The sequence below is a fragment of the Cavia porcellus genome, unplaced genomic scaffold (genome assembly GCF_034190915.1).
Source record: "Cavia porcellus strain 051 isolate PalLab524CR breed Dunkin Hartley unplaced genomic scaffold, mCavPor4.1 scaffold_17, whole genome shotgun sequence".
In the NCBI taxonomy this organism is placed as follows: Eukaryota; Metazoa; Chordata; class Mammalia; order Rodentia; family Caviidae; genus Cavia; species Cavia porcellus.
The window spans coordinates 64,868,357-64,893,092 of record NW_026947500.1 but is presented as its reverse complement, the minus strand read 5'-3'; the positions used below and the strand labels follow the sequence as shown (position 1 = coordinate 64,893,092).

Genomic DNA, 24,736 nt, shown 5'->3' with positions numbered 1-24,736 from the left:
TTATGGCATTTATACAAAAAGCTGAGAACTCAGGACCTTGTGCTTGCCAGGCAGGCGCTTATGCCACTGAGCTAAATCCCCAGCAAAACCTTCACATTTTTAATGGATTTTTTTGGGTGGGGAGCATCTTTGATTACATGGTGGTACACTATTGACCCTGAGAGTGGAGCAAGACCTTGCCTCAAAACAAACAAATGAAACAAAAACACGACATTAAACAATAGTTTATTTTTAGTTTTGGTCTTCCGTTGAGGCAGGGTCTTGAGATGCAGTACAACCTGGTCTTGAATTCACCTGTAGCCCAGGCTGGCCTGGAACTCGCAGGGATCCTCCTGCCTCAGCCTCCCGAGTGCTGGGATTATAGGGGTGTGCCACCACACCCAGGTTTATTTTTCTTTTTGAGACAAGGTCTAACTAGGTGGACCATGCTGGCTCGAACAGTGACCCTCTTGCCTCAACTTCCTGAGTCCAGGGGTGTGCTGCCACACCTGGCTTTATCTCTGTTTTATCTGCAGGAAACTAAGGCACAAAGAGATGAAGGGACTTGCCAAGGGCACACAGGAGAAACAGAGCTGAGAGTTGAACCTGGGTAGCTCAGTCACTGGTACTGGGCTCCTTAGGGTGTGTGCTTGACACAGGGTCTTGCTATGTGGCTCAAGCTAACCCTGAACTCACAGTAATCCTCCTGCTTCAGCCTCCTGAGGTTGCAACAACAGGCACATACTGCCACACTTGGACTGCTGGCCCCTACGAGCCATGAAGGACCCTGCCTGCTCCTTCTGCTCCAGGGTGAAGCCTGGCTGCCAGAGGAAGGTCAGCTTTTGGCAACACTATTTTTTTGTCTTTTTTGAGACAGGGTCTGTATGTAGTTCAGGTTGGCCTTGAGCTCACTCTGTAGCCCCTGGTCTTGAACTCGAAATGATCCTCCTGCCTCAGCCTCCCGAGTGCTGGGATTACACTGGCTAGGCTACTTCATGGTGGAAATTGAGGGTCGGGGTGGGGGAGACTGGCTTGGTTCCTTTTGGATTCCGCCTAGGTGCCTGCCCCTAACGGGCTAGTGCTCAGGGCTGCTCGGAGTTCCTCGGGGGTGAAGACACCCAGCTCTGTGATGATGCCACCAGTGATGAGGTCGTGTGGGGTGACGTCAAAAGCGGGATTCCACACCCCAATACCTGCAGGGAAGACGTGGCATAGGCAGGGAGTCGGCTTTGTGAAGACCCTCAGCTGTCCTCATCTGTCTCCACCACAGAGGCTCTTGGGGTTCTCACTCTAATACTGCACAGAGACAGGGACACTGATCCCAGTAACAAGGTGACAAGGTCAGGTCTCCCTGCCCCTTCTGGACAGTTGCTGCCCACTTTACAGTCTTTGCCTTTTTGAGACAGGCTTTGCTATGTAGCCAGGCTGGCCTGGAACTCCTGGCGACCCTCTCGCCTCAGCCTCCTGTGTGCTGGGATGACAGGTGTGAGCCACCATACCCCACTCCCCTCCTGACGGCTCACCGGGTGCTGCAATCCTGACCCCATTCACATCGGTGAGCTCGTGGCCCGGCCGCTCCTCGATGATGATGTCCTGGCCAGTTTCCAGGCAGAGGTCACAGGAGGAACTGGGAGCAGCCACGTAGAAGGGGATGCCGTGGTGCTTAGCGGCGATAGCCAGCTGGTAGGTGCCGACTTTGTTGGCTGTGTCTCCATTGGCAACCACGCGGTCAGCTCCCACAACGACGGCTGGGAGCAAGAAACCGGATTGAGCCGTCATGCAGCCCAGTCCTGGCCTCCTAGGGCCCCCACACACCCCGCCTCGGACCTGACACACCCTGGTGGGCCATAGCAGCAGCTGCCATGCTGTCGGTGATGAGGGTGGCGGGGATGCCCTCATACACTAGCTCAAAGGCCGTCAGCCGCGCGCCCTGGTTGTAGGGCCGGGTCTCCGTGCAGAAGGCGCGCTCCAGGCGGCCCAGCTGGTGCAGGGAGCGGATAACACCTGTGGAAAGGGGTGGTGTCAGTGGGGGGGGGGGACTTTGCCCAGGCTGTTCCCTCTCTCTGCCTCCACCTCTGACTGGGTGACACCTCCACAAATCCCCCTGACCCCTCAGGGGTACACAGCAGTCCCACCCCTCTATCTGGGCCCCAGTGTTAGGCATCTTCTTTTTTATTTGAGACAGTCTCACTTGTTTATACTTGTTTATATTGTTTATATACTCCAGGCCTCGTCTCGAACTCAGGAGATCCTCCTGCCTCAGCCTCTTGAGTGCTGGGATTACAGGTATACACCACTACACCCAGCTCTAGCTTCTTTTTTTTTTTCTTTTCTTGGGGTGCAGTGCTGGGTATTAAACCAGCTTTACATGAAGCTACATCTCCAGCCCTTTATTTTCTTATATTGAAACAGTAGTTCAGGCTGGTCTTGAACTCACTATGCAGGCCAAGCTGGTTTCAAATTTGCAGTGACTCTCCTGCCTCAGCCTCCCAAGTACTGAGATTACAGTGTGCACTACCATGGGCAGCCTGAGTCGGTTCTGGCTCAAGTGCCAAGGCTGAGCTCAAAATTGTGATATTTCTGCCTCAGCCTCCAGGAGTGCTGGCATTATTGACATGCTCAACCACTCCCAGCCATTTACCAACTACCATCACCTCTCAGGTAATTTATTTTTACTTTTTGCTAATGAGTATGAAATCCAGGGCCTCATACAGAGCTGTACCCCAAGCTCTTTCTTTTTTGCTTCTTTTGAGACAGGGTCTTGCTCTGTAGTCCAAGCTGTCCTCAAACTCACAACTTCACTGCCTCAGCCACCTCCCAAATGCTAGCATTGCAGACGTGCACCCCCACATCTGCTGTCTGCGCTTATCTTGTTGCTGGATGTCTGTACCTCGTCCCTCCAAGGGGAAGGATCTGTCCCCAGCACAAGATGAGAGTGGAACCTCGAAAGGTGGGAAAATGTGCTGGCGAAACATCAGGCACCAGGAACTTCACTACCTATCTCCCTGCTGGTCACAGTTCCCAGTCTTACTTGGGGGGCTCACTCCCACCCTATCAGTCCTCTTAGGGCCCACATCTTGCTCCTCTTCTAAGCCTATGGCTCAGGTAGCTCTGGGGTGGGCAGGCAGCCCTGTCCACCTCGTGAGATATAAGAAAACCAGTCTGCTATGCTTTGAGCCCCTGGATTTAGCCGTACCTGAAGCTAGCGCCTTAACTGTATCTATATAAGAACTGATACAGTCACCTACAGTAGTTCAAGCTTAGTTCTTTTTTTCTGGTGGTAGTTTTTCCTTTTGTAACTCAAAGTGGTCCTTTCCCATCCCCCCAAGAGGCCAGGGCTCACCCAGGGCTGTGCCGTAGCCGGCGGTGGCCAGTGCGCCAGTGTTACAGTGGGTCAGCACAGTCACCTTGCCCCCCTGGGGGGCGGCCCGGTCCAGGAGGTGGTGGGCTCCCAGGTCCCCGATGCTGCGGTTGTCCCTGAGGTCCTTCTTCAGCATGTCCTCAGCGTAGCAGATCACCCTGGGGCCAAGCACAGACCTCAGGGCCTGGACCAGTCCCTCCTGTCCACCCGGTACTGCTCTGTGGGGCCTGGATGCTTCGGCCACCATCATGAAACTGTCACTGTGTGTGCACATGTGACACATTTCTCAGCGCTTCCTGTGTGCCTGGTACTAGGAGTGGACACAGCAGTAAACAAGACTTCCCACCCTGGTGGCCAGGCAGCATGGGACACCTGTAACCCAAAGTGCTCAGGAGGCTGAGGCAGGACACTGGGGGGTGGAAAGCGGGGCATGGGCAGGACACTGGGCAGGGAGGGGGGTGGAAGGCGGGGCATGGGCTGATAATAAGGGGAAGGAAAAAAGCAGGATCAGAATACAGCGAAGGGAAGGTGACAAACGGATGTGCAGTATGACAGCCTTGGGGAAGACGACGAGTGCAGGCTCTTGCAAAGGCCCTGGTGCCACAGCGAGCCCGCAACCGGAGAATGGGGTGACTGGGGCGGAGGTGATGAGCAGAGACAAAGCGGAATTCCTGCAAAGCACAAACCAAATCGAGGGGCACACGAGGGCCAGGCAGACTTAAGAGGGCGGACTTGCTCCGCGCAGCCTTCCAGCCCTCAAGCCTGGGCTCGGGACTGCAGCGCGCCGTGCCTCGGTTTCCCCTACCTCTCCCGCACAGCCTCCTCCGTGGCGCCGTCGCGCGCCGCCTCCCGGGTCGCGGCGTCCCCCAGGTCGCGCGCGGCACGGGCCATGTTGACGGCGGTGGGCCGTGCGGTCACCAGGTGGCCCAGTCGCTCGCGCACGAAGGCGGCGAGCTCGGCGGGGCCCGGGCCCCCTGCGCCGGCTCGCAGCTCCACCGCGAGGCTGAGGCAGCCGACAAGCGCGATGGCGGGGGCGCCTCGCACCTTCATGGCGCGGATGACCTCCCAGGCCTGCTGCACCGAGCCCACCACCTCGTAGCGGCTCTGCTGGGGCAGCAGCAGCTGGTCGAGCACCTGCAGGGAGCCAGGCTCATAACGGATAGACTCCAACGCCATGCTGCCGCCATGCCAATGGACGCCAGTGCGCAGGCGCGAGGGGCGGGGCCAGAGCGCGGGGCGGGGCCAGAGCGCGGGGCGGGGCGCGGCCCTACAGAGAGCTCCTTGTACGCGAATCAGTGCGTCTAGTCTTGAAGTTCCCAGAGCGCTCCACGCGGCTGACCTACGCCAAGCCTAGCCCTACCGTGGCTTCCTCTGGCCCTCAGAACTGCAGTGGTAGCCTCCGTGGGGCCCCTCCCGGGTGCCAGTCCCTGTATTTAATCTGTGTGTGTGGGGCCACACCTTGACCCCCAACCTCAGGGCAGCGAGGAAGGCATCCGAGGTCTCCAGCTAGAGCAGTGACCCGGGTGGGCTTTGGTTGACGGCGGAAACGGGGACATCCAGCCCTGCCAAGGAGGTCGGAAGTCCTGTCAAAGCATCTTTATTGCAGCTGCCTCCAAGCCCAATAAAATGACTTGCACCCCCCAATAATCCTGGTGATCTCACTACAGCCAAGACACTGGTTGGGGAGCTCCGACCCTGGTCCTGTGGATGGACTCCGAGCCTTTGCACCGAGCTGTAGCCCTAGCTGTTTTGAGAGTCTCTAGGTTGGGCTTCACCTTGCATCCTCCTGTCTCAGCCTCCCAGCATACTTAAGTACTGGCCCATGCCACCACACTAATTGGACGAATCAGGTCCAATGCTTCCTCAAAGTCCGTCTCTCCCCAAAGTGAGAGCCGGCAGGGCAGGCTACTGCTTTCAGGAAGGCAGCTGCAGGCAGATTCTTTGACCCCTAAAAAGCGCAATGTCTTTCCTGCAGCACCCCCAGGGCTGGAGCCGGCAGGGACCCAGTGCTGTTTGTGACACCCTGTCCAATGCTGAGCTGAGCTGGGCTCCCGGAGCTTGGACTCTGCGTCCTGCTCTGGCCCCTCCCAGCAGTCAACTCCGGACCTCCCCCTTCCCAGTCCCCTGCATCCCAGCTGCAGTCCAGGGGCCCCGACTGTGATCCAAGGCAGGGCAAAGAACAGAGCTTTATTGTTGGGGTATTGGGGTCCTACAAGGCACAGGCGCCCGGCCGGACCGAATAAATAACTGCGAGGCTTGGAAAGTGAGGTGCAGGGAGGGTCGAGGGGGGGCCTGTGGCCCAGAGGCCCCTCACTCGCTGCTCTCTGAGTCCGAGTAGTCCGCCACCAGCGAGGAGGAGCAGCCGGGGTGCAAGGCATCTGCATTCTGGGAGGAGCCTGCCGGGGGCCCGGGCCGGTCCCCGCTGCCACCCTCCTGTTCACAAGGCATGCTGGTCTTGGGGCTCCCAGCTGCGCCCCTGGGGCAGTCCTTGGGGGATGCAGGTCCCTTCTGGGGGTTCTCCTGCGGTGGGTCTTGGGGTGTGGGGGCATCAGCGGTACGTGGGGGGCTCCCTGGAGCATCCTGAGACCGCCGCCGCCGTACGATGCCCAGGTTGCCCACGGTGATGGGAGTGCAGGCAGGGGCCCCGGCCCTGCGGCCCTGTGCCAGCCTCCTTAGCACGCTGCTGGTCTTGCTGCTGCTGTTGCTGGCGCTGGAGCCTGGGGTGGCGGGGAACCAGGAGCGGCTGCTGATCTCGGAGCGCTTGAGCCTCTGCTTGTCCTCGTAGGCTGGGGAAGAGAGCAGGTCAGGAAGACCGGAGGGGCAGGGTCCGGCACACGTGGGGCTGAGGTGCACCCCCGGGAACCCCGACCACTTACAGTCAAGCGTGTGGAACTTGAGCAGCGCGGCCAGCCTGCGGTCCTCCTCCGTCTCAGGCACCAGTGGGATGGCTAGGCTGGCCTTGGCCTGCAGTGCCTGGTCCCTCTCCTCCTTCTCCTGCACCGCCTTCTTCTTCTCCTGTGCCGGGCGAGCCTGTGAGACCCCCGACAGTCGGGGACGCTCACCACCCCACCGCCCCCCCAGCCACTCTGACAAGTCACGGAGGTTGCTGGCCATCTCCCCATTGCCGAGACTGGCCGGCCCAACTGCGAAAGGCGCCTTGTCCTGGCAGGGACGCCACGGGAAGGGCGTCCTGACTCAGCGGCCCATGCTTCCTGCTTCTGCTTCTTTAGTGCACTGTACATTCAAGGCCGAGTCACTTCTTCCCCTGAGACCACTCTCGCTAGGTCCCTGGCCTCACCTTGAACTCTCAGAATCAAGAGATCCTCCTGCCTCTGCAGCCTGGAAGCTGGAGCACTATGGTATTTTTGTGACTACAGTGCAATGGACTGAAGGTACGATCCCCACATGGCGGAGGGGGAAACCAAGGCACAGAAGGTGAAGGGTGTTTGCTCACAGTGGGAGGTAGTGGGCGCCGGCAGGTTTCAAGTATTTTTTTTTTTTTTTTTTTCTGCCACAGGGAATGCCTGGGGCCCCGGCCGCCCCGCCCCCTCACCCGGAAGCGCCTGCGCAGCAGGCTGTTGAGCGCGAAGTCATCCTTCCAGACGTTCTGCGCCTCCTGCAGGTGGCTGAGCGTGGGCAGCGCCCGCTGCAGCGTCCCGCGGTCGGCCTCACCGTGCTCCAGGCGGAACATGGCGTCGGTCTCCAGTTTCTGCTTCGTCTCATGTTCTGCAACAGACACAAGCGCCAGGGTGGCTGCGGGGTCCCGGGCACCTGAAGATGCGCGGGGCAGGGCAGGGCAGGGCAGGGCAGGGCCGGGCCTCACCTGTGGGCAGCACCTGCTCGTTGCTCTCCATGTCCCAGCGCTCCTCCTTGCGTTGAGCCCCGCTCACAATCACGTAGTCGCAGTTGGCGGGGTCCGTCTGCATCTCGATGTAGTTGACGCACAGGTGGCATTTCATCCGGAACCTGCGGGGCCAAGCGCGGTGGCCGCAGGTGTGGGCACTCTGCCCTGGGCCTGCCCCGCACCTGGGGCACACGGGCCCGCGAAACACGAAGCCACTCATGCGTGGCGTGGACCGGGTCAGTCCCAGCCAGGCTGCTTGGTGCCAGCTGCCCTCGGCGGGGCTGGCGGTTCAGGGCACAGGGGTGACACAGCCGGGGATGAGGACAGTGGAGGGAGAGGCGCGTGGGAGCCATGGAAGGTTCTGGGGGAGGGACGTCGCCTGACCGACAGCAGAATGACCTGAGGAGCGGGCAGCAGTCCCCCCTCCCCCCAGTTCCCTCTGCACTGGTCCTGCGCCCCTTACCTGTAGATGGGGGTGGTGTAATAGTTACCCACTTTCTTCTTTTCTGCGTTGTAACGAACGCCTGCGGGGTAGGAAAGGAGGCGGCTCAGACCTAGCTGGGCCAGCATCTTCCCTCTGGGTCAGGTCACACAGCTCTGCCCATGGGCCTGCATCTCCCGCAGGTACCGGGTTCTCGAGTGGCAGGACATAGCGGTGGCTTATGCCAGAGGTCTGGACTTGAATCCTGGCTCTACTGCCTACAGCCATGCAGCCTTGACCCTCTGGGCCTCAGTTTCTGTTTAGTGGAGGAGAGTGACTGGGATGCCTGTGGCTCATGCTCCTGGAAACACTGCAGCTGAGATGGACACCTGGCAGCGTGTTAGCAAGGCCTGGCTTTGAGCTGGCATGGTGGACTTGGGAGGCTGAGGCAGGAGGATCTCTGTGAGTTCGAGGCCAGCCTGAACTGAACAGTGAGAGTCTTGGGGTGACTGGTGGGGAGCTGTGACCTTTGCTGCTTCTTTAGAGATGTTAGTTTTCTTTGTTTACTTTTGGTGCAGGGGGGCCTCCAAGCCCATCCTGCGCCTCCTGCCCCCCATGCTGGGCCCACTGAGTGTACACAGTCTTGGCCCTGGTGGAGTCATCCTGACTCCTGACCTGCAGTGATAACAACTTCCACTAGAAAAATGGCATGGCTGCTTGATGGATGTCATGACCTGCCTCAGTTTTCCTTTTCTGGGAGGTGGCCTGAACTTTCGGAGCTGAAGTCTGGGCTCATGTCTTGGTTCCGGGCTCGGGCGCTGTGGCCCATCTCCTCTGCCTCCTCTGCCCTGCAGCTGGGCCTGGAGACCCTGTGACCTCCTCAGCCCCAAGGCCCGGCCTGGAGGACACTGCTCGCAGAGGGAGCTGAGCCCTGGCCCTGCTGCCCTGCGTCCCCTCCTCTGCAGTGCTATCCCCAGAGGCCGAAGGACGGTGCAGGGACTTCTGGAGGCTGCACATGGAGGCTCTGGGGGCAGCACCTGGGGCGGGCGTGGGTGTGAGGTCTGTTCACTGTGCCCTCTGCCAGGTGTTTTTTGTAGCGCTGAGACCCAGGAGCTGCACCCCCTGTACCCCCAGAATGTACCTTACCATAAACCCGGTTCCCTGGGCCCTGTGAGTCAGGTGAGCAAATTGCGCCTCACACACCACACAGCCGGGCCCCTGCATCACCTCAATTTCATGGCGAGGTAAACTGAGGCACAGACAGGCTCCGTGGCATGCTGAGGCTCCCCCAGCTAGGGTGGCTTCCTGATCGCTCTGCATCGTGGGTGCCTGCCCCTCATCAGGAGCCTGGGGAAGGGGACTGACTCCCCTGCGCCCAGCACCTCAGGCCCTGCAGGGTGTGGGGGCGCTCACCCATGCCAATGTGGTTCTTGCAGCCATCGCACCAGATGTTATACGGCATCTCGAACCTGCGGGACGACAGGGCCTGTGGTTCGCTCCTTTTCCAGATGGAGTCTTGTGATGTTGCTCGGCCCTCAGCTCCTGGGCCCAAGGGACCCTCCTGCCTCAGCCTCTCAGCGAGCCAGGACTGTGCCCAGAGGTGGCCACTGTGCCCAGACAGACAGTACCCTACTGGCACCGAGCCCCGGGCCATTTCTGGCTGTGACTGATCTCCGCCGGGCGTGGAGCGGGTAAGGAGTGGATGCCATGCCTGTCACATGCCGGGCCGGGCCTGACCAGGGCCCAGGTGCTTTGAGGGGCTCCTCCCGGTCAGGGAGACGTGCTGATCCACAGTTTGCAGTGCTGGGGATGGAACCTAGATCTTCACAAGTGGCTGCTGGGCCAGCGCTCGCCCCGAACTACACCACGGCCCCCCAAGACTCTGAGACTGGGTCTTGCTAAGTTGCTCAGACTGGCCTAGAACTTGTGATCCCCTCCCTCAGCCTCCCCAGCGGGGACAGACAACACCACACCCGGCTCCTGGACACTTGGGAGGCTGCTGCCAAGCACAGTGTTACTGAGCCTTTGGCAAAGCTGCTGCCCTGTCCTGGAGTGGCCACATAGTGACCCGATGATCCGCTCCGTCCTGAGAAGTAGACTTGGTCACGTGACCAAGAGGACAGGGTGGGCTGGGCATGGTGTCTCGGCCAGTCATCCCCACACGCTGGAGGCTGAGGCAGGAGCGTTGCAAGGCCAAGTGTGGTGTGGGCAACTTAGCGAGACCCTGACTCAAAAATGAAAACAGAAAGAGGACTGGACTGGGGATCAGGGTGAAGATGACAGGTGCGACCCCAAGGAGGCCAAAAAAACTCACTTAAAAAACGACCGAGGGTAAGAGGGCTGTGACACCAGCAGTGGTTCCCAAGGTCACTCTTGGGTGCAGCCATCCTTTTGACTGCTGTTTTGAGGCAGGGTCTCCATGAGCATCGATCCTCCTGCCTCAGCCTCCCAGGTGCTGGGATCACAGATGGATACCACCACACCCAGCTGGGACCCCAGACCTTGCTTCCTCCTCAGGGGATGTCTCTCAGTGACTCTGGGACTATGTCCTCTGCTCGGCTCAGCACTGACCAGGGGCCTGGGCCTGGGGTCCCCAGGGGAAGCAAGACACGGGGAGGAAGGAGGAACAAGGGCTGGCTCGGGGAGATGCAGTGGCGTTTACTTCCTGCAGCCAGTCACCTGCCGCAGTGCTGGCCGCAAAGATAAGGTGAGGACAGCCAAAGGGCCACTGGCCACCCCGGCCTGGGGTTTGTTTTGGGAAAGGGCTGCTGTGCTGCCCACACTGCCTGGAATACCTGGGCTTGAGGGACCCTCCTGCCTCGGCCTCCAAGGAGCATGGACTACATGTGTCACTGTGCTCGCCTGTCTGTCTGTCCCTGTCTGTTCCCACCTCATGTCTGTGACCTCTGTGCTGCACTGCTGTGATTCACCTACAGAGAGGCAGCATCAGGTCCCACTCTGAACTGTGATCTGCTTTGCCCACTGATGAGCCAGGAGGAAGGCATAGTGACCAGCTCTGGGTCTCGGCCTGCAGTTGCGAGCTCAGGACAGCCAGAGGCTGAGACACAGCATCTCTGCCTCAATGCCCTGCTGGACCATATGGTCTTTGGCCAGTTACTCCCAAAGATGGGGCCTGGCCCTCCAAGCTCGGCAGTAGCCTCCAGTCCTGTCAGTGGTGACAAATGACTTTTTTTTGATTTGTTTCGTTACACAGCAGTAGCTGACTGATACAATGACTGTTAGCTCTGTGGAATCCAGACCTCACAGCACAGGGCCAGTGGGGGGTGCCAGGGCCTTACCGGATGATGAGGATGCCTTGCGACAGCTTCCGGGCCCGCTCCCGGAGTGGGTGGCTATTGTGGTAGCGGTTGAGAGAGCCATGCTGTGGGCGAGGGGGAGGCAATCAGTACCACCTGGGGCCGCAGGCTTTCTGCCCACCCCGGACTTTGGACCAGAGCCTCTGGGGGTGAGGGGCCTCCCAGTTAGGTCTGGCAATGCCAAGGTCAGGGAAGGCTTGAGGAAGCATGTGGCCTCCTTTGGAATCTGGGGATGGGGGCGGGGCTGGCGCCTCAAACCCAGGGCAACTGGAATCTGAGTTGGTTCCCAGTCCCTCCGGTGACACCGTGCCGTGAAACCTACCTTTGCGGGGTTGAAGTCTGGAGGGTAGTACTTGTTGACTCCTTTTCTTTCACCCTGGGAAGAGGAGACGTGATGAGGAGGGCGCCTGCCAGCAGCCCCACTGGACAGAAGCGGGGGCTGGGGTGAGGGCGTGGTTGCCTGCACAAACCACCATCCTCCCACCTCAGCCTCCGTGTGCTGGGATTATAGGCATGAGCCACCACGCCCGGCTCTGGGGTCAGATTCTTTTTTTTTTTTTTTTTGTCTTTTTCATTTTTATCGGTACCAGGGATCAAACTCACGACCACCTGCTTGCCAGGCAGGTGCTTATGCCACTGAGCTAAACCCCCAGCCCCTGGGAACAGATTCTTACCAGAGTGCCCTGCATACTTTCTGGGGGACCACAGGTGGCCTCTGACTTTTTGTTTGAGACAGAGTCTTGCTCTGTGGCCCAGGCTGGCTGTGAACTCAGAGATCCTCCTGCGTCAGTCTGCTGAGAACTGGGACTTTTTTTATTTTTATTTTTGGTGTAGGGGAAGGTAGCAGGCAAACGCTCCTCACTGTGCTGCAGCCCCAGCTCCCTGACCTAAGATTTCAACCTCATGACAGGCGAGTGGGAGCTTCAGTAGCTGCCGCTCTTTGAATTCTGCCATCTACCCACAGTCTCTCAGGATGCTGGGCGCAGCGAAGAGAGCGGCCGCCCTGGACCACAAAGGGGACCGGCTACCCCCATGGTGCCACGAGAGGCTGAGGCAGGAGGACTGCAAGTTTGAGCCCAGTCTGGGCGATTCAGTGACTTAGTGAGACCCTGTCCCAAAATAAAAATAAAGCTGGGCCATGTGTGGTACAAGCCTGTAATGGCAACACTTAGGAGGCTGAGGCAGGAGAATGGACAGGAACTTAAAGCTAGCATGGGACGCATAGCAGGTTCAAGCCTGCACTGCACACAGCCTACATAGCCTGCACTGTATATGGAGATGCTGTCTGAAAAAGCAACAATAAAACAATCAAAACAATGGCTGGGGAATGGAGTTCAGTGCAAAGGCTGTGAGTCCAAGTGCCGGCACTGCCCAGTGAAGTGACTCAAGGCCCCACCAGGGCCCAGCAGCCAGCCTGGGGTCTCCGGGGCCCAGAGCCCAGCACAGAGGAGCCGATGGTCACGGCGGCCTGTGGCCTGGGCCAGTCAGAAGCTCCAGGGCTGGCACTCACAGCCCAGGGCTGGGGGTGCAGTCAGCCTACTGTTTGATTTTCAGCGTGAGGTGGTAAGTTTGATCCTTGGTGCCAGAAACCAGTAAACAAATAAAACAAAGAGAAAAAAATCTCTAGGTAGATGGGCAAGGCACTGCACACCGCTGTAACTGCAGCTACTGGGGAGGCTGAAGCAGGAAGGCTGCAAGTTCAACCCCAGTCCACGTAGTGTCACCAGACACTGTCCCCACGCTGGGGACGTGGCGCAGCGCCGGAGTACCGCTGGGTTCAACCCCTGTACTGAGAAAAAACAAAGCAAAGCAAAGCAAAACTCCAGGTGAGAATTCTGGTGCCACGCAAAGGCTCAGACCCCTTCACGGGCAGGCCGGGTGGTGTGTGCCTGACGTTTGTTCCCAGGAGGCAGAAAGGTGGCAAATTTGGTTCCTGCCCCAGTGACTTATCCAGGCCCTGAATCAGAGGAGTGAGGAATAAAACCAACCAGGGCTGGGGTGTAGCTCAGTGGGAGGGAGGGTACTCCCGGTCCTCTCCCTGGGGGTCCCAAGGACAAAGCACCCCAGAAAGAATTTAAGGTCTGCTTAGAATCTACTTCTGAGCTTGGGAAGAGGACAGGTGTGACTTTGGGGGGACAAAACCCAGGGAGTGGGAGGCTGCTACTCACCATCCTGGGAGCTGTTACGGGTCCCTGCCCTCAGGGTGGGAGCCCTCCAGGGTCTGGAAAGGGGCCTGGGGCTGCGAGCGCTGGGCGGTGCTGGCTCAGGGGAGCCTCCTGAAGGGTCCAAAGAGCGGAGCTCACCTGGGGAGAGGCAGAGAGGACACTGGTCAGTCCTGTCCATTTGACACCCTTCATCTCTCCCTGCCCCAACCTGGGCAACCCTGGCTAGCACCCATCATCTGCCTCTTAGACCCTGCAGGCTGGTCCCCGAGCTGTACCCCGTCCCCTCCACCTGGTCAACCCAGGTGGCCACAGGGGCAACGCTCACTTCTTAAGTCCCTTCAGCAACAATGTTTTTTTTTATTTTTTATTTTTTTACCGGGGATCAAACACATGACCTTGTGCTTGCCAGGCCGGCGTTTGTGCCATTGAGCTAAGCCCCTGGCTCCCACCGTCCTCTTCTTTTTGTTTCTTTTTTTACTCTTTTTTTGAGACAGGGTCTCACTACACAGTTCAGGCTGGCCTTGGCCTCACTTTGTAGCCCAGGCTGGTCTCAAACTCGCAGCAATCCTCCTGCCTCAGCCTCCCCAGTGCAGGGATGACAGGCATGCACCACCATGTCCAACTCAGCCTTCTTTTTCTTTTTGTAGAACGAATAAAGTAAAAAACGGTGGCCCAGAGCCACGCTGAGCATGTGTGAGGCTCAGGGCTCCGTCTCTAGCACCCGAAAAAGCACAGGCTGATGCTGTGGGCATGGAAACTTGGAATTTCACAAAGTTACTATCTTGTGCAAAATAGTGTTCTTTGTGATTTTTTTCCCCTGGGACCCACTGGACCTGGCTAATTACATCTCCTTTAAAATCAAGTCCATGTGACCACTGCCTGCCTCTAGAGGGGGCCCCCCTCCTCTCCCAGCTGTGCAGTCCCCTGGGCTGTCCCCAGGGGCCAAAGGCAGCTGGCCTACACCTGCTGCTCGTCTGCCTTCTGGTCCCCTCTATCCTGACTGCGCTCCCCTCAGCTGCCTGCTGGTAGTCAAAGCCACCTCCAGCACCCAAACTAACACCCTTGAGCCAGAGGTGCTGCTCAACAACAGAGCGCTTGCCCAGTGTGGGAAGGGCTTGGGTTCGACACCTGCACAGCAAGGAGAAAAAATTAAGTGGCTTCTCCTGAGTGTTCTTGTCCCACCACCCTGTTTCTTTTTTCTTTTTGGGGACAGGGTCTCGTTATGCAGTTTGGGCTGCTGTTGAACTCACTTTGTAGCCCAGGCTGGTCTCAAACTCACAACTACCTTCCTGCCTCAGCCTCCCGAGTGCTGGGATTACAGGTATTTGCCACCACGACCGGCACACATCACCCTGTTTCTATTTATTGGCACACAGGCTGGCTTTCTGGGCAGGTTATCCGTGCTGCATTCTCCAAATCCAACACAGCGCCTAGTTCCTGACGCATCTAACTGGGTAATAGAGTCAGATATGTGGCATGTTCTTGTAACCCTGGGACTCAGGAAGCTGAGGCAGGAGGGTTGCAAGTTAGAGCCCAGTCTTGGCAACTGAGACCTTGTTTCAAACTTAAAAAAAAACAAAACAAAACAAAAAAACAGAGAGAAGACTTTTAGGTCAAATAAAAGCAAGTTTTAGCGTACAATAAGCAAAGACACTCAACTGAACAACAGGGACCAAGCGAACAGTGGCCAGTCTTCTCTGTCCAAGGCCAGGCAGTAAATATTTCTGGCCTTTTGACCCAGAAAAACTTTTCAGCAACTCAGTGGTGCCTATTGCCAGACACAGACAACATTCTCCTTTATTCCCCCACAACCATTAGAAATTTAAAACCATTCTCAGCTTGGGCACTGTACAACATTCTCTGTTTTGGCCTGCAGACCTCGTTTCCGGGCAATGCTTAGGAAACCTGGGCTGTAATACTAGCAGCCTATCCACCTATTTGCTTGTGCACTGACTTCAGAGGGCCAGGCACCGCGAATATTCAGTCTGACACTGCCAGTGTAGCACCTATTCAGTTACTATCATCTGCAGGTAAGGATGGAAGCCATGGGCGGCTCGGGGACGTGGGTGGCATCAGAGATGCCTCAGAAATCCTTGTGGAATAGGGGGCAGTAGTGGTGCAAGTCCTAGAGGAAACTGTCCCACCACCGACCTGGCCCTGTCTTGCTCTTGGGTGGGAGCTACCCAAGGTCCATGCCACTCTAAAAATCTTAGCCAACAAAATAATTTACATGCCAGGCTTTGGGGTCACAGCTCCCCAGGCGGAGGCCTCGGTCCCCCTGCACTGCATTCTTACTGGGGAACAGTGGATATAGGGACATAGCTGACTTCCCTGGGTTGCTGTCACCGAACAAAATCCTTGCATAGAGGACAGCCAGCTCACAAGAGCCGTGTGATGGTGTGTGTGTGCGCGTGTGAGAGACAAGGCAGAGAGTCTTAAGACGGTTGTCACTCTACAGCCTGCAGCACGGAGCTCTGATCTGTGCGGCCAGGCTGCAGCCGCTGCCTGCGTCCGCTGCTGGCTCTAGCTAGGCTCTGAGATCTGCAGCTGCCCAGCTGCCCGCCTCAGGAAGCACCACTAACTCTCTCCGAGCCTAGGTTTGCTCGCCTGGGAAGCAGGGGTTGGTGGAAGCACCGATCTGCTAACGCCACCCTGCGGCCCCGACGCCGGCAGCTCCCGGCGACTTCTCACGCCCGCCGGCCCTCAAGCACCAGCACACCGTCTTCGCCACCATCAGCGGGGAAGGGGCCTGGGGTTTCGCTTTCTAGAGGGAACAGGAGCCCTTCGGGCGTGACGGGGACTGGAGCTGGGAGGGGACCGGGGGACCTCGGTTAAGGGTCGCAGCGGGGACTCGGGCCGCTTCCAGGCTGAGGAACCGCGTCGCCCGCCGGGCCGCCGCACTTACTTGCCCTCCGCCTGACGTCACGTCGCCACTGTGCCCGGAAGTGCGCCCGGGGGCGGGCAAGTTTGCGCAGCGCCCGCCTCCCGCGAGGCAGCAGCGCCGCGCTGATTGGCCCAACGGCGAACATAACGCGAGAATAAGCCAATCCAGGTTTGCCTCGCCCCCCGCCGTGCTTACATCACTGTAGCACCCTTGCTCCCCGCCCACCAAGCGAAAGCCAATCCGAAGACCGCTTCCTGACCCGCCCACCCAAGAGTGCGGTTTTACTTCCTTAAATCCCAAGGAGCTTGGGTTAAGTGGAGACAGGTGTGAAGGCAACCGGTCAGGGTTTTTTTTTTTCTCCAGGCCACAGGAATGCCTTGGTCACCGTGGTGGGATTCTTACTGGAACTGGCATCGAAGTGGGACGATCAACCCTTGAAATCTTTTCCCAGTAGTCTCAGATGGGAACACAGTAGCCCAAATTCTACTCACCCAGCCTTTTTCAGAGCTGTGGATCCAACCCTGGGCCTGGCGCCCGCTAGGCCAGTGCTTCGCCAGTGAGCCACACCCCCCCGCCCTTTTTATCTACTTAGTTTTTGAGGTGGAGTCGAAACTTTTATAGCTTTCAACGATAAGAGCCCACTGTGGCACGCATGGAATGAATTTACTACCACTGGAGAGTTTAGGATTCTCCTGTCTCAGCCTCCTGACAGGCTTTGAATTATTGGGAGGGTAGCGCTCTGCCTGGACTTGTCCGTATCAGAGGGCCAGTTAAGCTGTGCCCAGATTCATAAATTGCATCGGCTCTCTTGCACCACTGAACCTGTGGTTTGTTAGGTGACGACTCAGTTTATTTCCAAGTAATAAAGCAACATGAACAAAAGCAAACTACAGCAGGCACTCACACCACCTGGAGGTCAACAGAAACTCAATTTTGGGCCTCCCTAAGACTCTGGTTATTCAGGACAGCAGTCACTATTAGTGTCTGCAGGGAACTCCTCCAGGACCTCAGAGGACGCATCTCCTCTGAGCCATCTCCCTGTCATCTACACCATCAGAACTGTCAGCATAGAACCTAACCTCCCCCCACAGGCTTTCAGTGGGTTGTAGATTTCCTGTGACACTGAACACGATGCCTCGTTATCACTGGTCACTATTGCAGTAGGAGTGTGGCCAAGTCAAGTTTTGTTCTTTAGGACTCTCTGAAACCCACTGTGGGTGTTTTTCATCTGTGGCTGATGTAATCCATGAATATAGAACTCACGGACAACACGGAAACCTGCCTACATTTTATTTTTTCAGCTACTTTGGGGGTGTGACAGCTTGTGTTGGCAGGGAGTCATCCTGGTGACCACTAAATAGAGATCAGATACGCTAGGCATCTTCTTACAGCGCAAGAGACTGTCCCAGTACAAAAACATTCAAGTCCTCCATGCCAGTAATGCTGAGGTGAAGAAGTCCAATGCAGTAGCACACACTGTAATCGCAGCACTTGGGAGGCTGAGGCAGGAGGATCCTGATCGGATTATTTCCAAAAGATGAAAAATATTTCCAAAAGATGAGAAGTATAAAACAAAAAGCGGCCTTTATTCTGAGAACACGGAGATGACCAGCACCCCCCACTGCTGGCATCCAGCCAGCAACCTACCTCTCAACCTACCAGATGGGTTAGGGTAGAAACATTTGCACGGTAAGGCAGAATTCTGAAAATTAAATGTGGGATTAGGAGGAGTAAAGTTATGAGAGGTGCTTACTCCCCCATCTGAAAGCATAAAAGTTAAAAATGCATGACGTTGGGAGTCTGTAGGCAATACTGCTTAAGAGTCCTGCTGTAAAAATGATCATTAATAGAACGTAAGGAATTAGGAACCAAAGTGGATAACAAAACATGACAGCCTGTGAGTCGTGGCCGTGAGGCCTTGGTAAGGCAGAGATGAGCAGGAAAAGGATGGTCAGTTCTAGGGCCTGAGTGATGAGAAACCAGAATGGCAGTCTAGCAAATTTGATTGCTCTCCTTGGAATGCTTTGCTGTAACAGAACTTTAGCAAGTATATCAGCAGTTTCTCTGGTTGTGAGAAAGACTTTTATGTATCCTGAAAAAGTATAAACAAAGTGAGAAGACAAAATGTATCTGTCAGTCTTGACTAGGGTTACCTGAGAAATTGGTAAATAAGAAAGGAAGGGGGTGGTCTTATGTTACTGAGGAGAGGTTTACTAGCGATAACAGGTGGAAGCTGTTGAGGCCTCAGTGTGTCTATGTCAGCCTGTATATTTAGGACTGGGACCTGTATGAAATAGGTCCTGTTTAAAAATGGCATAGGTTGGCCATCAATACCCCATCATAGAGATTGAAGACTTAATATAGCAGCCTAAAAACTCAGGAAAAACTCTGTATATATGGCCTCTATGTCCACAAATATAGAGAATGTCTTACCTGAGAGTTTTAGTGCGACTTGGACTCTGAGACGGACACCCACAAAGGGGGCTGTTGGCCCTGAGCCCCCCCAGTCTTCGGCAGCAATTTTCTGTTGGCGATGAATCTGGCAGTGTCAACGTTTCCTGTGAGGGCTAGAAGTTACGGTGGCTTACCCACTCTCTGGTAGCTAGGACAGTCCAGTAGCCCTGGAGTAAGGTCTCAAACATCGCCAGGATGGGACATTTTTTTGCCCAGTGTCTTTTGCTGCATTTGAGTGTGGTCCATGGGGGGGGGCAGGCAGCTCCACCTTGTGTAGGTTTACCTGCCTCAGAACTCCAAGTGTCACAAGTGTTAAAAATATGAAAAACCATATTAAGATCTCTCTAAAGTTTGAAGGTCAAGTTTTGCCTTTTTGTTTGGGATTTGGACTACAGTAGAATTAAGTAAGCATGTAGGAGTTTAATATTGGCATTTGAGATCAGAGTAGGCTTTGTCTGGATGGCACACCGCTTTTAGGGTATTGTGTGGAATTATATATTTAATAAAAAAGACTTTCATCTGCCCAAAAAGGCTTTAGTCTGCCTTTTGTCTTTTGGAGTAAAATCTTTTTTTTTTTATCTGCAAACTGTTGAGTTATTGGAGTAAAATCTTAATGGAAACATTTTGTAGTAAAGGTTTACCAATCTTATGAATAAATCTATGAAAACCGATCTAATATTTTCAAATTCTGAACACATTTATTTGTTTTTAAACTTCAGGGGCGGGCTGGGACTGCCCCCAGAAATGTGTAAGGCAGCAGGGACTATGGCATACTGGGGGAGGGAGGGGCTGAGGGCGCATGGGGGAAGGGCTGGGAGGCAGCCCAACGAAGCGCAGGAAGCTGGAACTGCTGGTGGGGCTCGAGGATTAGAAAGCCGATTTAGGAACACAGCTGGGCTTTGATTAGCCTCCTGGAACTGTTGTAAAAGTTTGTTATAGTTAGTATGCTTGTCCTGCTCTGGCACAGCTATAGGCCCAGGGTCATTATCGGCAGTGTTTACCTTATGTCTGTGATCAGCTTCTTCTTGAGCTGCTTGCCACAGCTGATTTCACTCTTGTGAGCTTAGAGTGGTATTTAGAATCACATAAACATCCTTAAAATGTAAATCATAACAGTAATAAATTCAAATTGCCTGATATAATTTTGTGGGTCAACAGAAAAGCTACCTAATTTATGGGTAATCTGAGATAGATCAGAACGGGAAAACCACACATGGATGTTAACAAGTCCCTCGGGGCCAGTTTGCTCCTGAAGTGGTAGCAGAGCCTGAGGAGAAGATTCCGGAGCACAGGACCATTGGGCAGCCATCCGTCCGGTAGGTGCGCGTGAGCAATTGTCTGCAGAGCAGCTACAGAGCTGCTGCCAGTCACCCTAGGAAACACAGGCAGATAGCGTCTCACTGTATGCCTTGCAGTGAGAGGACTGCTATTGGCAGCACAATGAAGCATCATGTGCACTGCAACAGAGTGGCTGTTGCAGTTCACAAGAGGAGCCACAAGGGGGCGCCTGTTGACAGTGAGGGTCCTGGGAACATGGCGGTGCCATGCCACGTGGTGGAGGGTTGCAACATGGCGACCATTCCCGGTGCAAGCTGGAACAGTCATGCAGCTTGCTGGAAGGCCATAGCGATGGAGACCTAGTATGGTGGGCGGGTGGTGAGAATGCTGCAGGGGATAGAGAATTTTCAGGAGAATAAGAAGTCGGAGACTGCGAGGAAGCGCTAACAGAGGCTCTCCCAGCACTGGGAGAGTTAAGGGTCCCAGGAGATGGAGCGGGAGAGGATCGCACATCAGGAGATAGCTGGACACAGAGGGATTAGAGCTGCTGGGAGAGTTATGGGTCTCCAGACGGAGGGGAAGAGGATTGCACCGCGGGAGATAACAGCGAGGAACCATTTTGGGGATAGGGAGATGGCAGCCAGGAAAACACTGGAGGGCAGGACGGAAAAGTTTGCAGCAGCGCGGTAGAGTTAGCTAAAAGTATCTCAGCGGGAGCGCAAGACTTAATGAGAGACGGGTGTGTTCTCAGAATAAGAAAGGCCTGAATATAAGGGAGTTCTAATAACTTGTCGCTGGCCTGACAGAAATCATACAAATTCCTGAGACTGCAGGGGTCAATTTTTAGAGTACGTAAATTGGAAATTAGGCATTGTAAAGGCATCTTTTGCGAGTTAGAAAATGTGTTTCCCATGACTGATTCAGGCAAGAAATAAGCTGTGGTCCAGAACAAGCCGTCACTCGTTTGTGGCACCACATGGTGGCTAAGGTTCCAAAAACTTGTATATTCCAGTCATCACTGAGAGATTTACCAGTGGAGCCCAGCGAGGGGTCAGTAAGAGTTTTGCTCGTGAAAGCAGGAGGCTATAAGGGAAGTGAGGGCCTTTCAGTGTGGGCAGTCCAAAAATCTCTGCTTTGGGCAATCCGAACCCAAAGAACGAGAGAGATTTTAGAGTTCGGACACAGGTTTGCCCAGAAAGAACCCTGCCCTGGGCTGTCCTGTGAACGGGGACAACAGAACGGGGGCAACAGTCGACTGGGGCTGCCCAGTGCCAAGAGTTCCCCGGGGAGTGCTCACCTGAAATCTGGCCCACGGTGAGTGCAGGCGGCTGGTGACAAGGACGTCTCAGGAGAGGAAAAAGCGTGGGATCAATCCAGGATGTTATCTGGTTTGTGAATCGGCTGGGGACTCAACTGGCTGTGTCCCAGGAATCAATCTCACGGCACCAAATGATAGGATTATTTCCAAAAGATGAGAAGTATAAAATAAAAAGCAGCCTTTATTCTGAGAACACGGAGAGAGATGACTAGCACCCCCCACCACTGGCATCTGGGGATCTCTATGGCCGACTCCTGGCGTGGTGGTATATAAGTAGCCCCGGTTTGGGGTGGAACCTAAGGAGGGCTTTAGTGATGCACTAGTAGCCCATTGGTCCTAGGTTTCGCGCCATAAGTAAATTCCCAGGGGTGGGGAAGATGTCGTCACAGGTAAATTCCTAGGGGTGGGGGCAATAGGGGCTTCCTGGTTCCGGTTACAGTGTCCCCCCTGGGCCAAAAGCCTTTCAGATCCCAAGTTCAAAGCCAGCCTCAAAGGCACTTTAGCCAGACCTTGTTTAGGAAGAGAGAGAAGGGGAGGGAGATAGGAAGGGGAAGGGAGGAAGGGGAGGGGAGAGAGTCACAGGGGGGAGAGTGTAGAAATTCTTGCTCGGTAGTATAGAAATCAAAATAGCAGCTCAGAATGGAAAGAAAGTTGCGCGCGGGGGGGGGGGGGGGATGCGGTGACGATGCCACATGGGCTGAAGAACCTGCCCGCAAAGGTACAGAGTTTAAAGTGTGCAACTCTGGGCTCCTAAATCCAATAGTGTCCTCCATCGCGTTTACAGCTTGGACGTTGTTCTGGGTGGATGCAATTGATTTGCTGGCTTCAATCCTTTCCCCCCTCTGTGTTTAACTACATCCCGCACACCCACGTGGGGCACCAGCCTCAACCGGCCCGGGCTTGCCCATGGGGTCACCTAGGGAAGTCCCCATTCCCTCCACTTTCATCCAGGTTCCAGCTCGGCCCCTGTGGTGAGTCGCTTGAGTTTCTGGATATCAGCTTCTTTTCTGGTGAGATGAAGACAGTAACACCCACCTCCTGAAGCTGCTGTGGATCCCTGTCATCCCTCTCACTCCCAGGCCCGCCCCGCTCCAGGATCTTTAAATCCTCAAAGCCACCTCTGAATAAGGGTCGAGAACTAGACACTGGGAAACCGAGGCTGGGGGAATACGATCTCGGTTGTGAGAAAAACCATGGCTTAGAAGGCAAGGGTCTTCTCGAGAGTCTCCTTGACGGGTTCTCCGCCTCAAGTAGGCATCCAGATAAGCTCTTCGTGCCTCTAGAGCAACTCAAACCCTAACGCTCCAACACTTTGCGACGCTAACTCAGACACTCAAAGCGACTTCCGCTTCCGCCAGGGTAACGCTTGCCCAGAAGCGCATGCGCAAACGCGCGCGCGCCTGGGGGGAAGCGGGCGTGGCTCAACGCGCAAACCCCACCCCCGCCCATAAGCGGCGCATGCGCAAAGGCGCGCGGAAGCCTTGTCTCTGCGTTCAAGACCCCGCCTCTACGCCGGCATGGTTGTCACTGCAATAGGGGGCGGGGCAAGCCTACGGCAACTCTCCCGCACTCATGCCCAGAATAAGCCCTCTGCTTCCGGAGCTGCCCTGAGCTTTTGTTGTTCCTGCGTTCCCTCCCGAGCTGGCAAAACTTTTTATCCTCAAACACGTTTTGACTCCCACGAAAGGAAGATCTGGCTATGATTAGATGCTGGCGGCTTCTTCACCCTGTAAAGAAGTCCCAGTGTTGATCCTGTTCATTTACATACGCATCGATAAACAACAGCAGAACCCCGAAAACGCTCCTGCCTTGGGGTGCTGTATAATTTATTAGGGGCATCTATAATTTATCTGACGTCTCCAAGCCAGATCTTTGTTTCGGCAAAATCGTGACCGGGCAAGTTGGCGCGGTGAGTCAGCGGTGACTAATCCCATTAGGAAAGCGTTCTTTCCCAGCAGGGTCACCACAGGACGTCTCTAAATAGAAAATCTCCCCTGGAAGTTTGAAAAAAGACGCATTGGATAGGAAATCATTTCGGGTTCCAGGTCCTCCTTCCTGCTTTCCGCACAGCTGCACCGTGTACGATTGGGTAGAATCGCGTGCCCTGAACACGGGGGGCGCCTGGGGACGTGGGAACAGGCTGAAACCCACGGGCGGCGTCGTGCAAGCTGCGGGCGCCAAGGGCTCCTTCTGCTTCCTCTGTCAAAGCGGGTGCCTGGTCCTGCTGGCATGGGGTTTCCGTGTGCCAGGTGCTTTCCCACACGATATTGGTACAGTGTCTAGATTGGCATCAAGAGCCGGGCGTGGTGGCATATGCCTGTCATCCCAGCACGCGGGAGGCTGAGGCAGGAGGATTGTTGTAAGTTTGAGATCAGCCTTGGCTGCACAATGAGTGCAAGGCCAGCCCAAACTGCATAGGGAAACCCTGTCTCAAAAAAAAAAAAAAAAAAAAAAAATCACATCAAGGTTTTTGCACAGCAAAAGAAACCCCTACGTTATCTAATTTCTTGCAAGTAAGAGGTTGTTAATTCCATGTATTATTTTGTGTTTTTGAGACAAGGTCTTACTGTGTAGTTTAGGCTGGCGCCGAACACACTACATGGCCCAGGCTGGCCTTGAACTTGTGGTCACCCTCCTGTCTCAGCCTCCTAAGTTCTGTGATGACAGATGTGCGGCAGCATGCCCTGCTGGTTTTTCTTTTTAACTTTATGGGTGAAACTTACAACATTGAACACTGATAAAATTCTTCACAAAGCTTCCCTCTCTCTGCACACCGCTCAACTCTCTGACTTGGAAACCACCTTTCTGTTCCTTTAGAAAACCCCCAAGTGACTGACTTTGCTTCTGGACTGACTGGACTGCTTCTGAGTGTTGCTCTCGAAGGAGCCTGGAGGAAACTTACTGTGACACACTTGGCAATAAGTGTATCAGTTTCTTTATTTTTGTGTAGGAGATGATTTAAGAGAAAGCACATCAATCAACCTCAGTTATTTATAAATAAAATTAGCTTCAAGCTGCCACATTCCTCTGCACGGTTATTCAAATAACTGTGGGAAAGGATGTTTGGTGTTTTATTAGGGGATGATGGAAAACAGCCTAGGCCTAAACTGGTGGTTTTTGTTTTTTGGCTTTTTTTTTTTTTATAATGCAAATTCTCCTATGTAGTTCAGGCTGGCCTTGAGCTCACTGTGTAGCCCAGGCTGGCCTCAAGCTTACAATGATCCTCCTGCCTCAGCCTCCCGAGTGCTGGGATGACAGGTATGCACCACCATGACTAAACTAGTGAAATTTAAAATGGAAAATCTTTTACCTCTTAGGGGTGGCACAGTATAGTTGTGAAGAGGGAACAGGGTGTCTGGTTGGAGCTTTTTCTCTGCTCTGTTTCTCTGAAAATAAGGCCCAACTGGAAACTAATCAGTCTTGAAAACTAGAATCAAAACTGCCAGCTCTGAGCCAGGCATGGTGCACACGCCTGTGAGCCCAGCACTGGGGAGCCTGAGTCAGAAGCATTGTCGTGAGTTCAAAGCCAGCCTGAACTAATGGGGTGATCCTGTCTGAACAACACCCAGCCGAACCCAACCTAGCCCAAAGAGCCAACCCCAGTCAGCCTGTCCTTCCCTTCCCTGCTGTCATTTTTCTCTAGTGTGATGGCAACTCCGTAAGGCGGATTATTATCCCCCAGGAAGAGGATTTAGACTCCGTTTATATATTTGGG

At 55.1% G+C, this 24,736-nt stretch overlaps 2 protein-coding genes and 3 long non-coding RNA genes across 5 annotated transcripts; 2 read left to right on the top strand and 3 right to left on the bottom strand.

The window, feature by feature from the left end:
- Positions 1–208: 208 nt before the first annotated feature.
- On the bottom strand, positions 209–4,550 carry Mri1 (methylthioribose-1-phosphate isomerase 1). Its single transcript, XM_003468151.5, has 5 exons — positions 4,146–4,550; positions 3,323–3,498; positions 1,807–1,983; positions 1,503–1,727; positions 209–1,172 (listed from the first exon to the last, which is right to left on the bottom strand). Exons 1-5 carry the CDS (start codon positions 4,514–4,516, stop codon positions 1,033–1,035), a joined length of 1,089 nt encoding a protein of 362 aa, XP_003468199.1. The 5' UTR covers positions 4,517–4,550; the 3' UTR covers positions 209–1,032.
- A 957-nt stretch (positions 4,551–5,507) lies between these two features.
- Yju2b (YJU2 splicing factor homolog B) lies at positions 5,508–16,043 on the bottom strand. The gene is made up of 10 exons (XM_003468152.5): positions 15,993–16,043; positions 13,091–13,225; positions 11,245–11,298; positions 10,905–10,987; positions 9,019–9,074; positions 7,648–7,708; positions 7,164–7,306; positions 6,894–7,066; positions 6,217–6,355; positions 5,508–6,126 (listed from the first exon to the last, which is right to left on the bottom strand). The coding sequence occupies exons 2-10, from the start codon at positions 13,091–13,093 to the stop codon at positions 5,651–5,653; spliced, it is 1,188 nt and encodes a 395-aa protein (XP_003468200.2). The 5' UTR covers positions 13,094–13,225; positions 15,993–16,043; the 3' UTR covers positions 5,508–5,650.
- On the top strand, positions 6,353–7,045 carry LOC134471017 (uncharacterized). Its single transcript, XR_010040334.1, has 2 exons — positions 6,353–6,732; positions 6,858–7,045. It is a non-coding gene; the product is annotated as an uncharacterized LOC134471017 (long non-coding RNA).
- Positions 16,044–19,101: 3,058 nt separating the features above from the next.
- Positions 19,102–22,374, bottom strand: LOC134471016 (uncharacterized). The gene is made up of 3 exons (XR_010040333.1): positions 21,001–22,374; positions 19,427–19,797; positions 19,102–19,342 (listed from the first exon to the last, which is right to left on the bottom strand). It is a non-coding gene; the product is annotated as an uncharacterized LOC134471016 (long non-coding RNA).
- Positions 22,375–22,610: 236 nt separating this feature from the next.
- On the top strand, positions 22,611–24,041 carry LOC134471231 (uncharacterized). The gene is made up of 2 exons (XR_010040531.1): positions 22,611–22,930; positions 23,839–24,041. It is a non-coding gene; the product is annotated as an uncharacterized LOC134471231 (long non-coding RNA).
- Positions 24,042–24,736: the final 695 nt, after the last annotated feature.

Coding starts and splice junctions, on each gene's coding strand:
- Mri1 (XM_003468151.5), bottom strand. CDS start 4,516: ATGGCGTTGGAGTCTATCCGTTATGAGCCTGGCTCCCTGCAGGTGCTC. Junction 3,499..4,145: donor GAGGAGGCTGTGCGGGAGAG/GTAGGGGAAACC, acceptor GCTTGGCCCCAG/GGTGATCTGCTACGCTGAGG. Junction 1,728..1,806: donor GGCCCACCAGGGTGTGTCAG/GTCCGAGGCGGG, acceptor TCTTGCTCCCAG/CCGTCGTTGTGGGAGCTGAC.
- Yju2b (XM_003468152.5), bottom strand. Junction 9,075..10,904: donor CAAGGCATCCTCATCATCCG/GTAAGGCCCTGG, acceptor GTCGTCCCGCAG/GTTCGAGATGCCGTATAACA. Junction 7,709..9,018: donor CAAGAACCACATTGGCATGG/GTGAGCGCCCCC, acceptor CCTACCCCGCAG/GCGTTCGTTACAACGCAGAA.